This window comes from Rhincodon typus, chromosome 8 (genome assembly GCF_021869965.1).
Source record: "Rhincodon typus isolate 14 chromosome 8, sRhiTyp1.1, whole genome shotgun sequence".
Lineage (NCBI taxonomy): Eukaryota > Metazoa > Chordata > Chondrichthyes > Orectolobiformes > Rhincodontidae > Rhincodon > Rhincodon typus.
In genome coordinates, this window is record NC_063339.1 from 80,535,197 (window position 1) to 80,560,625 (window position 25,429).

Below are 25,429 nucleotides of genomic sequence, written 5' to 3' on the forward strand. Positions count from 1 at the left end.
CCGAAACGTCAGCCTCTCTGCTCCTATGATGCTGCTTGGCCTGCTGTGTTCATCCAGCCCTGCACCTTGTTGTCTCGGATTCTCCAGCATCTGCAGTTCCTACTATCTCTCCCAGTCTATCCAACCTTTCTTCATAGCTAAAACCCCCCATTCCAGGTAATGTCCTGGTAAACCTTTTCTGTATTCTCTCCGAAGAATCCACATCCTTCTGGTAGTGAGGAAGACCAGAACTGTATGCAATATTCCAAGTGTGGCCGAACTAAAGTTCTATAAAGCTGCAGCATAACTTGTCTGTCCTTACATTGAATGTCCCTTCCAATGAAGGCAAGCATGCTATAGGCTTTTTTTTTACTAGCTTATCCACCTGCGCTGCCACCTTCAGTGATCTGTGGACCTGCGCATCCAGATCTCCCTGTATGTCAATACTCCTAAGGGTTCTGCCATTCACTGTATAATTTCCACCTGTACTTGACCTTCCAAAATGCATCACCTCACATTTGTGTGGATTAAATTCCATCTGCCGTTTTTCTGCCCATGCCTCCAACTGATCTATATCCTGCTATATTCTCTGACAATCCTCCTCACTATTCACAACTCCACCAATCTTTGTGTCATCCACAAGCATACTAATTAGACCAGCTGCGTTTTCCTCCAAATCATTTGTGTAGATCACGAACAGCAGAGGTGCTAACGGTGATCCCTGTGGAACACCACTAGTCACAGCCCTCCATTCTGAAAAGCATTCTTCCACCGCTACCCTCTGTCTCCTACGACTAAGTCAGTTCTGTGTCTATCTTGCCAGTATCTATCCCATGATGCTCAATCCTCTTTGGCCACAGGTGAGGTCCCAGAGGACTGGAGAATAGCTAATGTTGTCCCATTGATACCATATGACTTCACCTTTTGTACCAGTCTGGCATGAGGGACCTTGTCAAAGGCTTTACTGAAGTCAAAGTAGACAGCATCAAATGCTTTTCCCTCATCAATCATCTTCATCATCTCCTCAAAACACACAATTAAGTTAGTGAGGCACCATCTCCCCCGCACAAAGCCAACTGTTTATCGCTAAACAGTCCATTTGCTTCAAAATGCTTATAGATCTTGTCCCTGAGAACCTTTTCCAATAACTTTCCTTCCACTGACGTGGTTCACAGGCCTGTATTTTCCTGGATTATCCCTGTTACCCTTTTTAAACAATGGGACAACATTAGCTATTCTCCAGTCCTCTGGTACCTCACCTGTGGTCAAAGAAGATTGAGCATCATAGGGAGTTTGTTAGATTTTGTCTGGAGATGGTCATTACCTGGCACTTGTGTAGAATGAATGTTACTTATCACTTATTAGCCCAAATCTGAATGCTGTCCAGATTTTGCTATATTTGGACATGACCTGCTTCAGTATCTGAGTCACTGCAAATGGTGTTGAACATTGTGCAATCATCAGTGAACCTTCCTCACATCTGGCCTTATGATGGAGAGAAAGCCATTGAAGCAGCTTAAGATGGTTGGGATAGGATACTACTCTGAGGAGCACCCAGAGTGATGTCCTGGGGCTGAGATGATTGACCTCTGACAACTGTAATCATCTAGCTTTGTGCCAGCTGTGTTTGCAACCAGTGGAGAGTTTGTATGCTTCAAGTGTTTCAAGTCTTCAGCTAAATAGTTCTTCGATGTCTGAAGGTTTCCACCTCTACCACCCTTTTAGGCAGAGAGCTCCAGATATCTACAACCCTCTGGGTTTCACCTGCTCCTTACCTTAAAACTGTGTGCCCTGGCATTGATTCCTGTACAAGGGGAAAGGTTCTTCGTATCCACTGTGTCTGTATCCATCAGAATTTTGCACACCTTAGTCAGATCCCCTTCTGCTTTCTCTGCTCTAAGGAATCAATACCAGCCCATCAAATCTCTCTTGGTAGCTGAATCATTCCAGCTCAGACAACATCCGAGTGAATCTCTTCTGCACTCCTCCCCACTGCAGTCATATCGTTATATGACGTGATGACCAAATTGCACATAGTACTCCAGCTGTCGCCTAACATTATATGCACCCCAATTATAACTTCCGTGCTCTTGTCTTAACTAATAAAGACAAATATCTCCCATGCCTTCTTAACCACTTTATGTACCTGCCCTGCGGCCTTCAAGGATCTATGGACATGGTCACTGAGGTCTCTGATCCTCTGTACATCTTCGGGTTGTATTATTCAAAGTGTGTACTCCCTTGTCTTGTGAGTCCTCCCAATGTCACCTCACCATTCATTAATCAAAAAGCAAGAAAAAAATAGCACTTTTCTATAGTACTTTTCACAGCCTCAGGACTTCTTGCATGCTTTGCTGCTGAAATAATTTCTTCAGTTTAATAGCTATTAAATAGGCAAATGTAACAGTTTATGAATCAAGCCACACAGGCAGTGAAAAGGTGATAACTGGTTAGTCTGATACAGTTAGGGAATAGTTTTGGCCACGACACGGAAGTATTCTTTAAATCAGGTATCAGTGAAATAGGGGCTGCTGCATCATTATTTAGCAATTTGTCACCAGTTTTGGAAATGTGGCTTTTCCCTCTTAACTTTGTGTCCATCTAGGGTTTTAACTCCATGCTTTTATATTTTGTGTTGCTCTGGTCAGCTAAGCTTTGACAATCAAGGTCTTGTCAACAAAGCATCCTGATCTTAAATGCTATAACGTTATTATGCTTGGATAGCTACATATTATAGGAGGGATGTGATACCACTGGAGAAGGTGCAGAGGAGATTTATCAGGATGTTGCCTGGGCTAGAGATTTTCGCTTATGAAAAGAGATGGGACAGACTGGGATTGTTTACCTTAGAGCAGCAGAGATTTGAGAGGGGACATGATTGAGATGTGTAAATTATGAATAGAATAGAATATTCTTTACAGTCACGTGTACTAAAGTACAGGACTACAGTGAAAAGTTTACAATGTTGCCTCTTATGGCACCATCTTAGGTACAAATTTTAGATACAAGAAGAGGAATTAAAAAAAAAAGTAGTTGCATTACTTTACAGTGATTCATAGTATAAGTTAGAGGACTTAGTTAAAAGGATAGACATTACAGTCAGATAAACAAACTACAAATAAATATTACATTGCCGTAGCTCAGCGCAGGAGCTTCCACACATGGTCTGACCTCCCACACCAGACCCCAGTCCAACAACCATCCCTGCTCTGCTCCATGACGCCAGTCCGCTCCACACTGACTCTTATCTGGTCCAAAGTAAGTTTTCTCCTGCACTTCCCCGCACCGGCCTCTGCTCCGGGACGTGCCTCCCCGTGCCGGCCTCTGCTCTGGGACGCCCCGCCTCCGTTCCCCTCCGGGCAGGTCCAAGTAAAGAGCTGAAAAAATGTAGAAGAGGAGAAAAAAAAGAGGAAAAAAGGAAAAGGAATGGGCAGAGCAGAAGATCTTTGGCTGGAGCGTCCTACTTTGCCACCAGAATGACATAGATGGGACTGATTGGAAGAAACCTTTCCACTTGAGGGGAGGGATCAGTGACCGGAGGCATAGATTTATGTTAAGAGACAGAAGGTTTAGAGGAGATGTGAGGAAAAGCTTTTTCACTCAGAGGATGGTGGAAGTCTAGAACTCACAGCCTGTAGGGATGGTAGAGGCAGAAATCCTCATCACATTTTTGAAGTATTTAGTGTGCACTTGCGATGCTAAGATACACAAGGCTTTGGACCAAGTGCCCAAAAATGGGATAGTTAGAGACAACAAGGTGCAGGGCTGGATGAACACAGCAGGCCAAGCAGCAGCATAGGAGCAGAAAGGCTGACGTTTCGGGCCTAGACCTTTCATCAGAAAAGGGGGAGGGGAAGGGGGTTCTGAAATAAATAGGGAGAGAGTGGGGGGCGGATAGAAGATGGATAGAGGAGAGGATAGGTGGAGAGGAAACAAACGGGTCGAAGAGGCGGGGATGGAGCCAGTAAAGGTGAGTGTAGGTGGGGAGTTAGGAAGGGGATAGGTCAGTCCAGGGAGGACGGACAGGTCAAGGGGGCGGGATGAGGTTAGTCGGTAGGAGATGGGGGTGTGGCTTGAGGTGGGAGGAGGGGATAGGTGGGAAGAAGAACAGGTTAGGGAGGCGGGGACGAGCTGGACTGGTTTTGGGATGCGGTAGGGGGAGGGGAGATTTTGAAGCTTGTGAAATCCTCTGACATTTCCGCCATCTGCAATCCGACCCCACCACCAAAGACATCTTTCCCTCCCCACCCTTATCTGCTTTCCGGAGGGACCACTCTCTCCGTGACTCCCTTGTCCGCTCCACACTCCCCTCCAGCCCCACCACACCCGGCACTTTTCCCTGCAACTGCAGGAAGTGCTACACCTGCCCCCATACCTCCTCCCTCACCCCCATCCCAAGAAGACTTTCCACATCAAGCAGATGTTCACCTGCACATCTGCCAATGTGGTATACTGCATCCACTGTACCCGGTGTGGCTTCCTCTTCATCGGGGAAACCAAGCGGAGGCTCGGGGACTGCTTTGCAGAACACCTACGCTCGGTTCGCAATAAACAACTGCACCTCCCAGTCGCGAACCATTTCAACTCTCCCTCCCATTCCTCAGACGACATGTCCATCCTGGGCCTCCTGCAGTGCCACAACGATGCCACCCGAAGGTTGCAGGAACAGCAACTCATATTCCACTTGGGAACCCTGCAGCCCAATGGTATCGATGTGGATTTCACAAGCTTCAAAATCTCCCCTCCCCCTACTGCATCCCAAAACCAGTCCAGCTTGTCCCCGCCTCCCTAACCTGTTCTTCCTCCCACCTATCCCCTCCTCCCACCTCAAGCCGCACCCCCATCTCCTACCGACTAACCTCATCCCGCCCCCTTGACCTGTCTGTCCTCCCTGGACTGACCTATCCCCTCCCTAACTCCCCACCTACACTGGCCTTTACTCCGCCTCTTCGACCTGTTTGTTTCCTCTCCACCTATCCTCTCCTCTATCCATCTTCTATCCGCCCCCACTCTCTCCCTATTTATTTCAGAACCCCCTTCCCCTCCCCCTTTTCTGATGAAGGGTCTAGGCCCGAAACGTCAGCCTTTCTGCTCCTATGATGCTGCTTGGCCTGCTGTGTTCATCCAGCCCTGCACCTTGTTGTCTCGGATTCTCCAGCATCTGCAGTTCCTACTATCTCATAGTATAGTTAGATGTGGTTTTTGACTGGCCAGGATGTGATGGGCCTTTTTCTGTGCTGTAGGTCTCTATGGCTTCAAGAGTGCTTTATAGAAATGAATGACACTGAAAATGCCCTGAGAGTAAAGTAAATCCCACCTGCTCCAGAAGTGTGTCATAACATGTCTGAGCAGGTCGATTAACAATATCTATAATATATTTAACAGAATTTCGATTAGTAGATTTAAGAAAAATCCTATTTTCAACTTGCTCCAGTGACCATTCGGTGAAAAAATGATTAATTAGTACATTTGATAGTGCCATAGTTTCAAAGAGGGAACCTAAATGTTCGTTTATATTTTTATTAAAATTGCCTTACTCTGTGGTTCATTAAACAGATCCTTGGTTCTAACAAGTGAGCAAAATGACAATTTCCTGAACAAGTTGCTGATTCTTGCGGTACTGGGATGGCTTTTCCAGGCAAGTACTTATCATATGTTAAACAGGATTGATTTTGAGTTTGAAAACTGCAGAATGTATATTTGATTTAATGGATGCTTCAGATGCCTGACTTTTGTAGTGCATTGGTAGAAATTGTTGAAGTGCCAGTGTTTGCTTTTGTTTATTGTGACTATTTTTCCCTAACTGTACTGTGGTAGGACCTGAACCACGCAGAAGTGGTTCAGAAAGGCAGCTCACCAACATATTCTTAATGGTCACTAGAGATGGGCAATAAATGTAAGCCTACTCAAGAAGGATGGCCTGATACATTTTGTAAGCAATTTACTACCTTTGAAGTGTAGCCTCTGTTGTAGGGCATGTCGCAATCAATTTGTATTCCGCAAAGTCCTCCAGTAGTGATCTGTTTTTATTAGTGTTAATTTCTTTCAGATAGTGCCATGGCATCTTTTATGTTCAGCTGTAAATGTCCTGAATGAAAAGATAGCATCACTGGCAGTCCACACTCCTTCAGTACTTCAATCTGAGTTATGTACTCTTAGAGTGGGACGAGAACCAACAATCCTGTGACTCAAAAGCAAATGTTAGCAACTGACCCAAGGGCTGATGCTGAAGGCAGCTGATAAACCAAAAGGGAGAAGCTTCTGATGATTTCTGAAAATTAACTAATCAGCTTGCAGAATGTACATATGTAATTGTAAAAAGGCAGGGAGCCAATGACGTGGCTGTGGATTAGATAAAAATTCAAATCCATTTCTATGTTGATCTTTCTTCCTCATTGTATTTTTATAATGTGTGGAGCATGATCCTGCTGACTTGGTTCTATGTGTAGCTGCATCAATTTGGAAAGTACTTCACAATTCATAAGTTGATCCCTGTCAGATATTCATCGAAAATATTAAAACCATCTCAATTTGAAATGAGTGAACCACTCACAAGCAGAATTCAGGGAATATTGCTCCAAGGTAAACTTTTAGCAAAATTAAAGCTTTGTCAGTTTCACAGCGACAGGTTTAAATTTACTGAAGAAACTTTTCTGTGGCTTTCGATGTCTTAATCAAAAATTTTACTTCACATTCTAAACTGATGTCGTATGCTCCAGAGCTCTTGTATAGTTCTAAACTACGTGGACTTAGCAGATTTTAATACATGTACAGGTACAACACTGTCTTCCTCAACCTGAATGTCTTAGCTTGGGGAAGCTTTTGAAGCCAGCAGTCAGAAATGTCTCTATGCCTTTAGTAAAGAAGTCAAAAGTCACACGATACCAGGTTATATTCCAACAGGTTTATTTGAAATCACAAGCTTTTGGAGTGCTATCCCTTCGTCAGGAAAAGTCATTAGTATTTAGAGATATTGCAGGTGAATCAGAAAGAGGGAATCACGACCCAACAAATATTCCCAGATTCAGTGAAGGTTAAAGCTACCTTGTTTATCTCAACAGCACACCTCCAAACAACTCCCTAATGTGGTATTTTGTTGAACTCTTTAAGTTGGTGGATCTGTGCTTACTAAAAGAAGGGTTGGAATCCATGAATTCAGATTCCTTGTAGGTGACAAAAAGAAATGACCAGTTCCAAAATCTCTGCACATCTAGCTTCAGAGATTTGGGTTTATGGGGACCAAATAGGGTTTATGGGGCTGAAATAGGGTTTGAACTGACCATTAAAAATAGAATGACATGAAACATGTATGCATGATATATAATCCAAATTTTCAACAAGATTATTGATATTTTCTTAGATTCCGGCAGTTCCTGAGGAAATGTTCTTCAATGAAGAGAATGTTGATGGATTTGAAATAAGCATATCAGACCAAGGATTGGTAAGTCATATGTCAAGCAGTGTTGAGCCTTTGTTTCACTGCTGTTCAGTTCATAGTTGAATTTTCCTTTAAAATCACTGTTTTATTATCAGATTATCAGATTGGTATGAGCTGTCCATGTCTCTGGTAAAAAAAAACTAAGCAATGCAAAATTGTTTCAGTGCAGATGGTTGTCATTTGATTGTTGGACCTTTGTGATAATAGTGGGGTGGAAAGCTACTATCAGCTGGTGCACTAGACTGTGCGCACACATATTGTATGAAAGCAGCATTGGGTGTGGCAGAATAGCCTGCCACTTCATATAAGTTTCCACAGAATGGTGACTGAGATAGGCTACTTGTTGCTCAGGAACTATGTACTGCGTGAGACAGGAGTTGGGGCACAGAAAGGAAGAAAAACATTTGAACAGCATATTCTTTAATGCTGATGACCTCTTGTCTTCCACATTAACACTAAACCCATACATGTTGGACTCTTGCTCTTGAGAGAGTGACAGTGTGCTTCCAAAATCTAATGCCCTTCAAACTCACACCTCAACTTTTCTTCTTTTGAAAGACCCCTCACTTGATCTCTTTAGCTACTCCATTCTACTTATTACATTATTTGTGTAAAGCAATTTAAACTGTCAGTGTGCAGTTCTAAGTCTGGCTATTGTTAGAGCCCTTGGTGATTTTTCATTATTTTTAGTTTGTTATTTTAACAACCTTGTTTTGGAGCCGTGAACTGGGAATTGAGAGCGAAAGGTGACTTCTGGACTGTGGATAACAGCTTGTGTAAAATTGAAAACAGACCAAAAACAAGCTTTTGTTTATTCATGAGGCCAGGCCTGGAAGTTAATTGCAGGTTGGTTCCTGATCAAAGCTTCTGCAGATGCTTTGTCAGCAGGGAAGAGCATGATGTTTAAACAGATAGCAGAAGTTGGCTATTAATGAGGTCAGTATCTGGGAATTGGTTCCAGCAAGTCTGGAAAGATCTTATGCTGAAGCAGGTGGAGATTTTCTTTATTTATTCATTCCTGAGATGAGGGCGCCACTTGCTATGCAGCATTTATTGCCCATCCTTAATTGCCCAGAAGACAGTTAGGAGTCAGCCACCTTATTGTGGGTCTGTAGGCCAGATCAGGTAAGGATGGCAGTTTCTTCCCTAAAGGGCATTAGTGAATCAGGTGGCCTTTTCCCAACAATTGACAATGGATTTATAGTCATTGTTAGATTCTAAATTCCAGATTTTTTTTTTTGTTTATTGAATTCAAATTCCACCATCTTCCATGGTGGGATCCGAACCCAGGTCCACAGAACATTAACTGGATCTCTGGATTAACGGTCCAGCGACAATACCACTAGGCCATTGCCTCCCCCTATGTTTGAATGGAGACGGTCAATCTGTCGAGGAGTGGTCAGAGTTTGAATTGGTTTTTGGACTACCTTTTCTGAAACAAAAAACAGGAATCTGGCAGTTTATGCTACAGCATGAAGATTTGAAAGCTCTCCACTTAACCACTTATGTGCAGTCCTTGGAAGGTCAGAGAATTGAAAACTAAGTTATAAGTACTGCCTTTATCCGAGTGAACTGTGAAGGTAACTCTGATTGACATCTTCAGATAATCAACCAAGGAACCATAATCTATGCATGTGGAACAATGCATCATGAAAACTGTTAAGAAATCTGGCCAGTTTTATATTCTTTTATTTATCCCTCAATTTGTTTTTTGTATGAATGGCGCTGAAAATAGAGTTTTTTGGGTTTGAAGCATTGATCAATTAGATTGCTTCGTTTAATTTTACTCTGGTGAAGTTGTTATATTATTAGAAATTGCTACATTTTTTAAAATTCAAGATTCAAACCAGTGCCTTGAACTGATTATTTGCAGAGTCTTGGATTAGGCATTCAAAAGTCTGCTTAGGCCAATGAGGTTAATTTTGAGTGTCTTTGAAAGTTTTCATTCTACTGTGTTGCAAATACAGGGGTAGAAAGACTGATTTAGTTTGGCTGTCTTCCTCAATGTTGTAACATTATCTAGATGTTGTACTTCTTTTTCTGACTATTCATGAATTTTACTTCCCTCTGTAGTTTCCATTCTTTTAAATTATCCATTTTTTTAAATCCCATATTAGATTATCACAAAGTTTCCAATGCATTTTGGAATCTTCAAGTATATAAAAGAATTTGACTGTAGACCATTCATGATAGGACTGTACACCTGACTCCATAACATTGCCATCACTCCATAATCTGCACTGTAAAGGAAAACAGTTTCTTATTATCCCCAGATGTAACCAGGTAATGAGATGTGTAATACTGAATTATTGCTGAATTGTAAAGGTCCCAGAAGCATAGTTCCATTTCAAGTCGCATATTACGTCCAGGTTAGACACCATTGAGCACTATTCTTTGAGCCCTTCCTACCCAAGTTCAACTTTTTGCTGGTTGTGTCTTCTATTCCCCACCTGCCCAGTACAGTTGATTTAGGAACTCCAGGAAATAGTGACAACAATGCCATATGAATATGGAATGGTAGCATAGTAGACTCATAATCCAGAGGTCTCAGCTAGTAATTTCAAGATGAGGATTTGGATCACAGCAGACCAAAGGCTGTTCAGCCCATGTCCCTGCATTTCATTTTGTGCCATTTTCCGGTTTTCTCTCTATAATCCTGCCCATTGTTCATTTTTAGGTGATAACTTAATTCCCTTTTGATTGTATCAATTGAGGTTGCTTCCACCACGTTTTTAGCAGTCCATTTTAGACACAAACTACTCACTGCAATTTTGTTTTTTTCATCTTGCAATTGCTTCTTTTGCCAATTATTTTAAAGCCATGCCCTCTCATACTCTATTCTTTCACGAACGGGAACTATTTGTCCCAATGTATTCAGCCCAGACCCGTCATGAATTTGACCAGCTCAGTTCTCAACTTTCTCTTCTCCAAAGAAAGTAGTCCCAACATCTCCAACCTTTACGTGTAACTGAAATTCTTCATCCCTGGATCCATTCTTTTGAATCTTATCTGCACCCTCTCTAACACTTTCATGTTCTTAAAGTGTGGTGTCCAGAACTTAATGCATTGTTCCAGCTGAGGTCAAACTAGTGCCTTATCAAGTTCAACATAGCCTCCTTGTTCTTATGCTCTACACCCATATTAATAAAGTCCAGGTACTGTATATTTTATTGACTGCTTGATCAACCTGTCCTGTCACCTTCAGTGATTTATGCATGCATACTCCCAAGTTCCTCTGCTCTTGCATTCACTTTAGATTTATGTTTTTTATTTTGTATTGTGTCTTCATGTTCTTCCAATCTAATAAATCACTTGACACTTCTCTACCTTAAATTTTCATCTGCAATCTGTCTGTCAATTCCACCAATCTGTCTGTTCTTTTGAAGCATTATCCTCCTCATAGTTAGCAGTCCTTCTAAATTTTGTCTTAACTGCCAATTTTGAAATTGTGCCCTGTACACCAAAACTTACATTACTAATAATTACCAGTAAAGGTAAGAGTCCCATCTCTGACCCCTGGGGAATTCCACTGTATACTGCCTCCTGATTGAAAAACATTTATTATCCAGCACTGTTTCTTTCTGTCACATGACATATTTTGTAATCATGTTGTTTCTATCCCATTTATTCCATGATCCATAACTTTGCCAGTAATTTGCTGTGTAACACTATATCAGATACCTTCTTGAAGTTCACGTGTTCCACATGAACAGTATCACCCTCATTAACCCTCTGTTACCTCTTCAGGGTACTCCAGGAACTTAGTTGAACACTATTATCCCTTAAGACGTCCATGCGTGCTGGATTCCTTAATCACATGGGCAATGCATATTAATTAATTGTTGCTTCTAGAATTGCCCCATCACTGAAGTTAAACTTTGCCTGTAGTTGATGGGCTTATCTTTACGTACTTTTTCAAAAAAAAATGTAACATTTGCAATTCTCTGGTCCACTAGCATCACCTTAATGCTAAGATTGGAAAATTATGGCCGGTGCCTCCACAATTTCACTTCCAATTACCTGAGTATCATCTGATGCATATCTTTCAGTCCTGGTGCTTCATCCATTTGAATAATGTCCAATACTACTATCACTTCAGTTTGAAACCTTTCATGTGTCTGAGTTGCCTTCTCTTTCACCATGGCCCGGATATCCCTCTGCCTGCTTCTCTTGTTCCTTAATCTGCCATACCCCTGCTTGTATTGAACATATTCTGTGTCCAGCACTGCAGTGTTTTCCCTAATTCTATCGTTACTGAACACCTTGTATCCAGAAATATTTAACATCTAGTTCTGCTCTTCCTTGAGTCAATCTCTGGTCTAGCCAAATCATCATATTTTCACATAGCACTCTGTGCCTGTAACTCACCTGATCTAAACTTTATTACTTTCTTCCTTCCTCTGATCTAGCCTATTAATTTACTTTTCCTTATTTTATTGTAATCTGCCTCCCTTTATACCTGCCAAATTTGTTCAAGCCCCTCCAATAGCACTAGCAAACAACTCTTTGAACATTGTCCCAGGTCTATTTGAATGAAAACTGTTCAGCCTGTAAAGGCTCTGACTCCCCCAGAACTGGTCAAAGAATTCTAAAGTCTTTCCTCCTAAACCATCTTTTCAACCATGCAGTCATTTTCTTTGTCGTCTTACTTGTATCCCACTTGTGTGTGCCATTTGTAGTAATCCGAGGATTAGTACTCTTGAGAGATAGTAAGAACTGCTGATGCTAGAGTCAGAGACAACAGTGTGGAGCTGGAGGAACACAGCAGGCCAAGCAGCATCAGAGGAGCAGGAAAGTTGACGTTTCGAATCGGGACCCTTCTTAGTACTGTTGAGGTCCCGTTTGTTAGTTTCCTATCTAGTAGGACCGTAACCCTCTTTCTGTCTATTTTCAGTCATATCAATGTTGACCACCACTGCTGCTGTTTGCCCTCCTCTGTCTAGAGCTGCTTCATCAATAATGGTCTCTCCATCATAAAGTCATAAATTTAGAAATGGAGATGCTTGTTGATTATTATGCAGTGATCGGTTCCATTCACAATTCAATTGATGTTGCGTGAGGAATCAGACTGCTTCACTGGACACCATTCAAACTTGGGTTTTGAATTGGCTAGTAACATTTGTGTCACACAAGTACCAAGCAATGACGATTTCTAACAAGTGTGAGTATTGGTGATCTTTCTTTGATATTCAACAGCATTACCATAACTAAATTCTCTATCATGAACATCGTAAAGGTCACCATTGACCAGAAACACAACTGAACTGAGCACAAAAATATCGTTGTTCAAAAGGCGGCTAAAAGTAATGAATTCTGCGATGAGTAATTCATCTCCTCACTCCCCAGATCCCTCTTCACCTCCAAGACCACTAGTTAGAAGAATGACGGAATACTCTCAATTTACCTGTATCACAGCTTCCAACAACACTCAAACAATAAGTTTGGCAACCTCCAGAATACATTTGATTGGTGCAAGATTCATAATGTGAACAATTCACTCCCTTAATCACTGCTATCAAAAATATGTACTGCAGCAACTTGTGAAGGCTACTTTAACACCACCTTCTAAACCTGAGATATCTACTACCAAGAAGAGCAAAATGCAGATGGAAAGTCCTCCACACGCAAGTGGCACCACCATACCAAAGCCACCCCGAATTGGAGCTACATTGCTCTACCTTCACTGTTTTTGTGTCAAAATCTTAGAATTCCAAGACCAACAACGCTGTTCTGGACCCGAAACGTTGACTCTGATTTTTTTTTCTTCACGGATGCTGCCAAACCTGCTGAGCTTTTCCAGCAACTCTATTTTTGCTATAATGAACCAAATAGACAATCTATAAAGACCTATTTTCAAAACTACATTGCAGCTCTATAACTATTTGGAATGATTTACACTTCCTTCTTGGGAAATCATCCAGCCACTGTTTTCCAAGGTCTTGGTCAAAATGGGGAAGTTGCAGGAGTAAAGTGAAGTTCAGTTGGTTTGCTGCATTAAAGCTGAAAAAGTATAATTTCACCCTGTGCAGCATCATTTATAACAGTGATCCATGTCCAGGAAATGTATCAGTTTAGACTGAGTATGATGTGTGTTTTTCCTTTTTCAGGATTATGTCCCACTGGTTGACCAGCAACTACTGTATCTTTGCTGTCCCTATCTGAGTGAGTATATTCTCAACATTGGAAGATGGGTTAGAGGGGTGGTGCAAGAGATAGCAAATTATATAGAAATTTTCTACATAAAAGAATCCCTCCTGATCTGTCTGCTATTGCATATCTGGAATTCTTTTTGTGTTCTATTGTGAAGGCATTTCAAAAGGAGTGGTTATATAATGTGAAAGAGGTATGCACGATTGTGCCGGATTTACATAAGGTAAACAAAGAGAAACCATTCCCAGTGGATGGGTACATGTAGGAAGGGACTTGCATTTAAGGTTGGGAAAGATATACAGGGGATTATGAGAGACAACTATTTAACATGGTGAGTGGTAATGATTTGGAACTCACTGCTTATAAGGGTGATAAATTGGGATGATCAATGATTTGAAAAGGAGATTGCATAGGCATTTGAGGGAAATAAACTTTGCATGGTTGTGGGGATGAAACAGGACAGTAGAACTGACTGGATTGCTTTGGAGCGCCAGCATGGACTCACTGGGCTGCATGGCCACATCCTGTGTTGTAAATAATTGCAACTATAAGCATTTTAATGGTTACTAGATCCAAGAGACATTCTGACAAAGTAAATGGTTGCAAATGTATTGTTATGTAAAAGGATTGAGATCGACTGAAAAATTGTATTTAACTGTTAAACTAAGGATCAGGGCTAGCATGACCTGATAAGCAGTTGAAAAAAAATGGTCATTTGTAACTACAAAAGCAAAATGCTGTGGATGCAAAGTCTAAAATGTAAACAAAATGTCAAAAATATTCAAGCAGCATCTATGAAATGATGAATAGTTAATGTATTAGTATTTTCTGCTTTTTAAGTTGCATTTAATTGACTTCATGATGTTTATCAAAGATGATATTAGCATTGAGAACAAGGAAGTAGACACCACAGATTATTTAAAAGTGGTATTTTATGGCACCACTCTTATTTTATTAGTGTATCACAGGTCACTGTACCATTAGAGCTCCTGAGATGGTGAGGTGTATGACAACTCGAGTTGACACATATTCTCTAGATCTAGGATCCAAGGAAACATTGGTTTTGTTTTCTTTATTCTGGGAAACAAAGCTCTCGCTTTTTGAGAAGACATTGTTCTACAGAATTATTTTTGGTTTCAATCTTATTTTATCTATGAATATTAATTTTTCATTTTAGGAGCAGGACTCTGTTAGCCAGTTCTTCCATTTGATTAGATTTTGGTAGATCTGCACCTTAATTCTATCTTGGCTCCATGTCCCTTCATATCCATGCCATTAATTTAAAAAAAAAGACTGTTGGTTTCCTCCTTCATCACCTGTGATCCTTGGTTAGAAACTAGGTTTTCAGTAAGGCAGCTCCACAGCCTACTGTTCAGGGGATGACCTGTCATAGCTTTCTTATTTTAATCCTTTCCTGTCGGAGTGCTTGACATCTCTTGAGTGTCTCTCCATGGAAGCGTAATGAGATTAGAAACCAGGCAAAATGCAAACTCTCGCATGTATTTGCTGTTCTAACATTCCACTCATTAGTTTATTCCATTTTATTTACCCCACAGCCTCTAACTGGGTAGGAACAACCACAGAATATGTGACAGATAACCACTAACAAGTTGTGCCAATTAATTAAGCCATGACCAGATATTTCATCAGGTCTTGTGTTGCAGGTGAGCTGCGCAAGCTGTTAGCTTCCTACGTAGCTGGCAGTGGGCTTAAAAATGGAGGGTACATGAGAAAGATCACACCAACTGCTGCAGAGCCTTCACTACCAACTTTGGCACAGTCTCAGCAGAAACTCCAGGTAATGCTTGAACTCAGGAAGTCTTTGCCAAGGGAATATTACCTTGATGTTTTCCAAGGCTCTGTGTCTCAGAATTGTCTTGTGTCGATATTCTGCGTTAAATGTCTGCTATATTTTAGTGTGTATTCAAATAGGTTGACTTTATTTGCTTAGTTTCAATACCTCAAATTGTCAATCATTTTATTCCAGTAAGGAGACAAATCTGCTCTCATACATAGTAGAAGTATTGTCTCCACTGTTTTGACTTAACCCCAGATAAACATGCACAATCATTCACGTTTCAGTAAGTGTTATTGGATGAGGGGCTCAGTGGTTCCTTGCTCATTCTTCAGTCTGTCGAGTTTCTTAGCACATGGGGAAATGCTGCTCCCTGATGGTATAGAATTGCTATTTGCAACATGGCCATAAATCAAAACAGAAGCAATACTTTCTAGTAGAGATCACCTGCATAGAGTGCTTAATGTAATGTTTCTGATTCCTGGTTAGGTGAAATTGGAAGAGGCTTTCTTTCACAATCAACCACCGTCACTCCGCAAAACAGTTGAGTTTGTGGCTGAAAGAGTTGGATCAAACTGTGTAAAGCACATCAAGTAAGAAAGAACAGTGTATTTTAATATTACAGAAAAACTGTTTAAAAGTGTCATAGTTCAGATACCTTTTGCAGGAAACAGTGCATATCTTTACAGTGCCACATTATCAATATATATTTAACACTGTTAGTGCAGAAACGCTGACATTTGGAACCATGTATTTTGGACAAAACAATGGGTTTGATTTTTCCCATTCACTAACTGCAAATGGAGGGGAGAGTCTTGTGCCCTTAATGGAGCCATTCTGCTTATCTTCTATTAAAGTTAATGGAAGGAATATACAGGTTCCATAAGAGGCCTGTGATATATCCCACCCTCATTTCCAACATAAAGAGATTGAAACAGCTTCTCCTGACCCTCACACTGGTACACACCAGAAGTCCCCACTGATCCACCATTGCTGCCTCTGAGTGAAGAACAAAACACCTGTCCCACACCTCCATGTGCTTGCTGAAGCATATTGTTGGATGATACCAGAATTATGGTGAAACTGACTACATTTGATATAAAGTCAATATTTTACTGAATGTGGCATCAAGGACCTTTATTTAGTAAGATTGAAGTAATTGGGAATTAGGGAAAGTTGTCTTCTGTTTAGAATCATAGCCAGTGGAAAGGAAAATGGTTATGACTATTGGAGGCCAGTCATCTCAGTCCCAGGACATCACTGCAGGAGCTGCTTAGGCTATGTATTTTCTAATCAACCTGTATCAGAGATGCTATTACACACCTCTTGAACAGGGGGGTTTGAACCCCAGGTCTCCTGGCTCAGAGGTAGGGATACTACAAATATTCCACAAGAGCCCGAGTTGCTCAAGGTCGTATTCCAGGCCCAAGCATTTTCACCTATTCATTCATGACGTACCTGCAGAAATCAGAAGTGGGGATATTATTTTACAATTGCAGTTCTATTCACAACTCCTCAGTTAATGAAGCAGTTTGTCCTTGCAGCAAGCCCTGATCAGGTTTGGGCTGATAAGTAACATGCAGGCCAGATAATGATCATCTCCAACGACAACACTTTCCTTGATTTTCAATAGCATTAGCAAGGCTGAGTCTTTTAGGAAGTCACTGTCCACTAGAAACTGAATCAGACCAAACACACACATGATGTGCTAGTAGAGCATGTCAGAGGCTAGATATTCTGCCTTGTAACTCATCTCTTGATTTTAAATTAAACTAAGTTCGTAGAATCATAGAATCCCTACGTGTGGAAATAGGCTCTTCAGCCCAACAAGTCCACACTGACCCTCAGAGCATCTCACTTAGATCCATACCCCCTATGTCCCAACTAATCTACACATCTCTGAACATTATGGGCAATTTCACATGGCCAATCCACCTAACCTGCACATCTTTGGACTGTGGGAGGAAACCAGAGCACCTGGAGGAAACCCACGCAGACAGAGAGAATGTGCAAACTCCACAAAGACAGTCGCCTGAGGGTAGAATTGAACCCGGGTGCCTGGTCATGTGAGGCCGCAGTGATAACCACTGAGTCAGCGTACCATGGACTTTTAAACCTATTGAGACTTTGTGATGCATGTTCCTCCACCCTTCTGTTCATCCATCAAATTTGGGTATTTATTTTCCAAGGTGTATGTGGTTGCCTTACTCTTCTAATTAAAGTGTACAACATCTATAATTCTGAAAGTTTTAATTTTATCCTGCATATTGCCACCATCCTTCTCTGTATCAATTAGCTCTTTGATCATGTGTCCAAGATTGTGGACTAGGACAGGTGACTTTTTAGAAAAACACGTAACAGCTTAGATTTTGTATTCCAGGTAACGTCCTTTAAAGCATATAACAATGAAAGCAATTATTGCCTATATTCTCTTTCCTAGGGCGAGTTTGGTACCTGAGCTAGTCAAGCATGGGACAACAAAGCTGCAAAATGCAATGAAAAATGAGAAAACCAATCTGCCTGAGCTACTTGAAAGCGTGATATGTGAGCTCTGTGAAGAAGGCAGGCAGGCTGTTATCAAAGGCAGAGAGTAAGCACCTACAATCAGAGTAGTGGTGGATGTGTGACTACTGTACGAGCTCAATGATCATTTCCTGTTTTGAAGAAAGAACTGCACAATAGCGTAAGACAGGACAATGTATCAACAGCTTGCATTTATATAGCATCCCTAATTTAGCAAATGGTCTCAAGGCTCACACGTGTGGTCCAGTTGGTTGTCATTGGCAGAGCGATAAAGATCGGGGGTGCACAGTATGCCAGTGTTGGAGAGTGTAAAGACATTTCCGGGTTGCAGGGCTGGAGGAGGTTACAGGAATAGCTGAGGTGAGACCGCAGAGAGATTTGAACAGATTACAGGAGAAACAAAATCAATTTACAGTATATAACTTAGAGAAATGAATAGTCAGTTTTAAAATATGGCACAGTTACCAACAGAAAAGACTGGAAAATCTCTTACCTTGAAATCAGCCCTCCTTTTCGTTACTCCTCCTCATGCAGGGGTTATTTTTCTATCTACACACTGCAATTTATTTAATTTATAACATGTTTAGTTTATGACTAGAAAACATTCCATAGAAAAGTGCTCAAGTTGGCATTGAGACCAGCTAATGGGAGAGGAATGAACAGAGAAATACTGTTAGCATCCAAGCCTTCCCACCTGACCTCTTTTCATTCAATGTTTTGATGTGGAATGCTTTCCTGAAAAGCTGATTCAAGCAGATTAAAAAGTAACTTTCAAATGGGAATTGTGCTTATACCCAAAGGAAACATTTGGAGAACTATGGGGCAACAGCAGAAGAGGGGGCTAATTGGATAGCACTTTGTGCAGCAAGTGATTAGGAAGGCATGTAAAATGTTTTTTTTAATAGAATCCCTACAGTGTGGAAACAGGCCATTCAGCCCAACAAGTCCACACCACCCCTCTGAAGAGCATTCCACCCTGACTCATTCCCCCACCCCTGCATTTCCCCATGTCCAACAAGCCTGGACACAACAGGCAACTTAGCAAGGCCAATCCACCTAGCCTGCACAACTTTGGACTGTGGGAGGAAACCGGAGCACCTGGAGGAAACCCACTTGTAATTTATTGCAGAGGGCATGGAATATAAAAGGGACAGTTTGCTGCAGTTGATAAGACTGCAGCTAGAATCTCGTGTATAGTTTTGGTCTCCTTATTTCATAAAAGACATAATTGCATTATAAACAATAGAGAGAAAGTTCAAGTGACTAATTCCTGGTATTGTTGGTGTTATCTTATGAAAAGCTTCAACAGGCTGGTCCTTTATCTATTGGATTTTAGAAGCCTGAGTGCCGATTTTATTGAAACATAGAGGTTCCTGTGACTTAACATGGTGGATGTGGAGGGAAGTGTTCCCCGAATGGGACAGGGAGCCACTCCGATATTAGTTGAAGTTAACTAGGGGACTGGTAAAGATTTAAGACAGCGACGAGAAGGGATTTTTCCTCTGGGAACTCGTTTTATCAAAGAACAGTGGAGGTGGAGGCATTCAATATTTTTAAGGCAGAGGTAGATAGATTCTTGACTAGTGAAGGAGTCAGTGGCTTTTGGGATAAACAGGAAAGTGAAGTTGAAGCCAGTCAGATCATCTGTGATCTTATTGAATGGCAAAATAGGCTAGAGGGGCTGAATTTTGTATATTCTTTCAAAGAGTTGGTTCCTGCAACATTCCTAAAGCTTGGCCATAGATGACATCACTGGAGTACCTACTTCTGATGTAGGATGAAGCCTTTTCCTCATCTCATGAGAATATAATTGTAGTGAAGTACAGAGACAGGCACCTACTTATCACCTTTCAATTGATTACTCATTTCCCTTGGTTATAGAATATAAATTGACTTTATTCCTCTTGTAACCTAATACTTAGTGCCATTGCATCTGTTCTTTCTTCAGAAGTATTGATACTGCAATAATAAAAGCAAACTACTTGGATGCAGGAAATTTGAAATAAAACCAGAAAATGTTGGAAAACTCAGCAGGTCTGGCAGCATCTGTGGAGAGAGAAATAGCTAATGTTTTCAAGTCTAGTCTTCTTTGGAACTCAGATGCTTGGGGTCTCCATCATAATGTTCCAAGGGGTTCCTCTTCGGTGGAATTGATTGAGAGGAGGTGTTCTTCACCTGTGGGTCCTGCCTGAAGGCTCAGGCTCTCCAACAGCCTGTCATAAGGATTTGATCTGATGTTTGGATTCAAATCTGGAATTGTTAAAGTATTTCTGGAGTAAAATATTTCTCTTTCTTTCAACTTTGCAGATTCTGCACCAGAAAGGGACCAGAAGCAATTCGGGTTCTACTTCCAGGAGAGACATCTGCCTCGGTTTGTTAACTTTTCAAATTATTCTGTATCCTGGGGGGTTGGTATGTAGAGAACACTTCCTGTTTCTGATCCTGGCCCACAAGCAGGTTATTGCAATCTCATTAACTTATGCCTGAATCATTTCAGTGGAGCTTTCAACTCACCCAAAGCAGAGACTATTAGTCACCAGAGATCTCGGGTGCCTGAGTCTATGGAAATTTTTAATGTCCATGAGCATGTGGTATGTTTCTAATGTAAATGCTAACTACAGATTGCCAGGGCATACAGCGAAGTTGAATTTACCAGCAATGCCAAAGAATTAGGTAGGTACCTAGTAAAGTATTTTATTGAGAGCTAATGAGGCACTGTGCTATGTGATGATATAGATCTAGACACCTGAGAGTACCCTGATGTACAACAGTGGACGTTAAGCTTGTGTAGAATTCCTGTATCTTATTGCATTGTACTTTGCTTTCTTCCATTATTCATGATTTGTAGCATTATTGCTTCCTAAGTTGAGAGCTGGATCATGAGCTTCCTCTAGCTAAACATTGATAAATCACGGCTATTCAATTAGGATTGCAGCAGGTTCTGTGCTCCTTGTCCTGTGATCCCCTTTTTCTCTTGCTGGAAATCTGCTAACTCTAAACCAAATTGTATCCTCTGATCTTCGAATGTCACCCCAATTCTATCACCAAAAGCACCTACTTGCTTACTCTGACGTCACCTGGCTCAATTCAGTATAAAATCATACAGTACAGAAGGAAGCCATTTGACCCATTGTGCTCATACAAGCGTTTTGAGACAATCACCCAGTTAGTTCCCTTCTCCTGCTGTTTCTCCATAACCGTAAAATAATTTTCTTATCAAATAATTCTCCAGTTCCGTGCTTCCACCAGCCTTTCAGGCAGTGGATTCCACATTGCAAATTGTTGTGTGAAAATAAATCTCATTCCTTTTTCCAGTTTTCGTAGATTTGGGTTCTGTGGTTAGACTCTTCTGTCATTGGGAACAGTTGCGACTGTAATTGCTGTTGTTGACCTGAAAGGTTTCAGGAACTGTTACGTGGGCCCAAACTTGGTCCCATTACAGATGCCTGATCGTGATGCATTTCTGCTCCACAGTGAGAGCATCAAATCCCAGACTGCTACTTTGTTACTGGAGAGAATTTGTTGAATTTGCAGTGCTGATTTACAAAATGGACTGAAATGAAATTGAATTCTTCTCCGTTTTAAATACCAGTCTTCTAAAGCAAGTGGAAAAGATTTTGTGGAGGAGACCCCAGCAAGCTCAGTCCATTTAAGAGCATCACAGAGTCATAGTCTTAAATCCTACGTTAGCTGTTAATTTTTTTCATTTTATATTGTTTGTTTATGGTTTATTTAGTTGCCAAAAGGATATATTCATTTGTTGAAAATAGAATAAAACATTTTGAAAACAGCTGCAAAGTAACCCTATTTAGGAATACCATCTCTTCCTACCTTGACTTGGTCCTTTCTCGCCTGGTCCAGTCCCTACCCACTTACATCCACGATTCCTCTGATACTTTACACCAATATTGAATTTCCAGTTAGCAGGCTCCAGCCGCCGGCTCTTTATCATGGATATGCAATCCCTTTACACGTCCATCCTCCACCAGAATGGTCTCAGGGCTCTCCACTTCTTTCTGGAACAAAGGCCTGAACCGACCCCATCCTTCAGCCTCCTGAGCCTGGTGCTGCTTACCCCTCTTATCCAGAATTGGAAAGGTTTATCGATTTTGCTTCCAATTTCCATCCCACTCTCACTTTCACCTGGTCCATCTCTGACTCGTCCCTTCCCTTCCTCAGCATGACTGTTTCTATTTCTGGGGTTAGACTGACCACTAATATCCACTACAAACTCACCGACTCCCCCAGTTACCTGGACTATAATGCTCACATCCTGCTTCATGTAAAGACTCTATTCCATTCTCCCAATTCCTCCGTCTTTGATGTGTATGTTCCGATGATGCCACCTTTGACAAGGGAGCCTCCAAAATGTCCACCTTATTCACAAACTGAAGATTCCTCAGGAACAAAAACAAGGTTGCTGGAAAAGCTCAGCAGGTCCGGCAGCATCGGTGAAGGAAAAAACAGAGTATCGGGCCCGGTGAGCCTCCCTCGTAACAGACCGGAAATGTTAACTCTGTTTTTTCCTTCACAGACGCTGCCAGACCTGCTGAGCTTTTCCAGCAATTTTGTTTTTGTTCCTGATTTGCAGCATCCACAGTTCTTTCAGTTTTATGAAGATCCCCAGCACTGTTGTTGACAGGGCCCTCAACCGGGTCAAATCCATCTCCTGCACTTTTGCCCTCAACCCCTCTCTTCCCTCTCTCAACAGCAATAATTGTCTACCTATCACATTCATATCCAGAAGTTCATTAGTTGCCATTTCTGCCACCTCCAGTGAGATGCCACCACCAGACACACATTCTCCTCTCCTCCCTTGTCTACCTCCCGCAGGGACCATTCCCTCCAGGACACCCTGGTCCACTGTTCCTTCACTCCCAATGTCCCCCCAACAGCTGCACATTACCCTCCCCTGCAATCACTGAAGGTGCAATACCTGCCCATTTACCTCCTCCCTCCTCAGTATCCAAGGGCCCAAACATACCTTTCAGGTGAAGCAGCTTCACACAATCTAGTCTACTGCATTCGCTGCTCACAATGTAGTCTCCTGTACTTTGAGTAAAGAAAGCGCAGGTTGGGTGACCACTTCACAGAACACCTACATTCTGCCTGCAAAAATCCCTGAGCTTCCAGTTGCCTTGCACTTCAATATACCAGCTTGTTCCCTGACCAGTATCTCTGTCTCAGGCTTGCTGCAGTGAAGCTCAGCACAAACTGGGAGAACAGCATCTCATTTTCTGCTTGGGGACCTTGAAGCCTTCTGGATTCAATATCAAGTTCGATAACTTTAGGGCTTGAACTCTCGTATGACCTAGCCCCCATCCCCACACAGCAGTCATTGTTATCACATTGTCTGCTTTTTACACACAACCCATTGTTAGCCACTATATTCACCCTCCTAACTGGATCCTTATCCACTCCTTTGTGTGTCCAACTGGTCTTCTCCCTCTTTTGGGCTCTATTCCCACCTATCGTTTACTCCTTACCCCCTCCTCTCATCCTATCTTCTGCATAAAAACAGACATTTTCTTAGCTACCATCCATTCTAAGGAAGGGTCACTGGATCTGAAATGTTAACTCTGATTTCTTTTCACAGATGCTGCCAGACCTGCTAAGCTTTTCCAGCAGTTTCTGTTTTTGACTCTATTTAGGGAAACAGTCAATCTGGACATAAATCTAATTTAATTTACTTCCTTTTACTAGGTTTCAGTTTGTATGTCAAAACTAAATTTAGGTTGGCTGTCTGGTTGCAGCAGTTTTTCTACACCCAGCCCCAGTCTTTCTAGTTTCCCCATTTAATTAAGGTCCCGCACCTCTTGAACTTTTCAGGATCATGACCAAGGCCTTGACATCCTTCCAGAATATGTCTAGAATTTGCTCTGTTGGGGTCCACTGGAATCTAACTAGTGATTTGTAAACATTTATGACTGCACTCTCTTTGTGGAGTTTTTCAATTTCCACTGTTTTTGAATGCCAATTTATCAAAACATTCTATATGTCCTTCTGCTATGGAATGTGTGAGATTCCAAAGCAATGCAACCTCCTCACTGTGACAGTTACGATTGGAAATGTGTTTGTTGTTTTTGATGTCTATTAGATACTGTGTGCCTTTGCCCTCTTCCCACAAAATCACCATCACTAACACTGTGCCCTGTACTCAGCTGTCCTCCCTCTTCCCGTTTTAGTGTTGTTACCCCCAACTCTCTTTTATAAAGCATTTGAATTGCCTTTCTGCTACTTGAATCACTGGTGATATTTGAAAGTAATTAAGCCTTCCTTTAATAGGTGCTGAGCACAGCTGAAGGTATTACAAGCCGCCTTGCTACTGAGAAAGCTTGTACGTGGCTTTCTGCCAACATCACAGGTACAGATAGCATTAAGCTTAGAAGATCAACTTTTTGTGAAAGATCGCCAGAAATCCCGAGCATCCGTGCCGTACAGTATGGAGGTCTCCTCAGTGGCCTTGGTCACGTTGAATTCAAGAAACTACTGCAAGAAATGGTTTCTTAAGCAATTGAAAAATCATGTTTTCAAATCTTTGCAGGATAGATGGGAAATCTGGTGGCAAGGTGTAGTAGGTTAGGTAATTATCATCTCATCTAGCACCCCAGCCTCTCACTGATGAAGCTCATAGCAAAAGTTACAAGAGTAAAAGTTACAAATTGTGCTTTAAGCATTACAAGCAAAGGAAAAATTAAAAGGTATAAAATAATTGTATAAAAGTAAAGATAAATGACAGAGAAAAATATTGGAGTTGTGGAGTGCAAATAAATTTTCTTTATACAAATGTACAATGTGCAAGGAAGAAATTGAATTGTGGGCATAGATTCAACTTTGAGGGTGTGCCATGCAATTCATGACTGAGACATGCTTACTGAATGGTCAAGTTGTGATGTTGGAGGGGAAGGGGTAGTCTTAATATTGAAAGTGAAATTCTTGCAGTAATGAGAGATGATGTAATGAGATGGCAAGCAAAAGAGACTTTCCGTAAAATAGAAAAGATATTAAGACCACAGTGGAAGTTGTGTATAGGCTCCATGGTAGCAGCCGCAAAAATAGATTGTAAAAATACAGAGATTAGAAAAGCATGTGACAAAAATGAAGTACTCTTAATGGGAATTTTAACATTTATATAGACTGTAATAAATAGACAAGCTTGTGTCAGGGACATAGCAAAACTCTTGAATGTGATATGATTTTCTATAACGGTATACTTCAGAACCAATCAGAAGGCATATCATTTGATTTAGTTAACAGCAATGTTTATCAAATAATGATCTTAATATGATCAAGATCAAACGTGTGTTTGAAATAGAGAAACAATTAGAGTACTGCGTGTTGTCCTGGATAGCACATCATGGAAAGAATACATTGGTCTTGGAGAGAGTGCAATGTAGGTTCAGCAGAATGATAACTGGACTCTAAGGATTAATTTTTGAAGAGAAATTACACAAATTAAGGTTGTATTCCCTGGAATTTAAAAGGTAAAGGATGATTTAATTGAAGTTTTCAAGATGGAAAGCAGTGGGATAGAGAAAAGCTTT

At 41.3% G+C, this 25,429-nt stretch overlaps 2 protein-coding genes across 3 annotated transcripts in view; one reads left to right on the forward strand and one right to left on the reverse strand.

The window, feature by feature from the left end:
• cdan1 (codanin 1) overlaps positions 1-25,429 on the forward strand; it is an 88,658-nt gene that overhangs the window by 52,070 nt on the left and 11,159 nt on the right. For both annotated transcript variants that reach the window (XM_048599611.1, XM_048599612.1), the window contains 8 exons: positions 5,536-5,617; positions 7,340-7,420; positions 13,525-13,579; positions 15,232-15,365; positions 15,852-15,955; positions 17,803-17,952; positions 20,193-20,256; positions 24,171-24,249. In XM_048599611.1, coding sequence (XP_048455568.1) covers positions 5,536-5,617; positions 7,340-7,420; positions 13,525-13,579; positions 15,232-15,365; positions 15,852-15,955; positions 17,803-17,952; positions 20,193-20,256; positions 24,171-24,249 — 749 coding nt within the window. The remainder of the gene's footprint in view (positions 1-5,535; positions 5,618-7,339; positions 7,421-13,524; positions 13,580-15,231; positions 15,366-15,851; positions 15,956-17,802; positions 17,953-20,192; positions 20,257-24,170; positions 24,250-25,429) is intronic.
• stard9 (StAR-related lipid transfer (START) domain containing 9) overlaps positions 15,987-25,429 on the reverse strand; it is a 286,706-nt gene continuing 277,263 nt past the window's right edge. Inside the window, exon 34 of the mRNA XM_048599610.1 lies at positions 15,987-16,820. Within this exon, the coding sequence (XP_048455567.1) occupies positions 16,806-16,820 (15 nt within the window). The 3' untranslated portion in view covers positions 15,987-16,805. The remainder of the gene's footprint in view (positions 16,821-25,429) is intronic.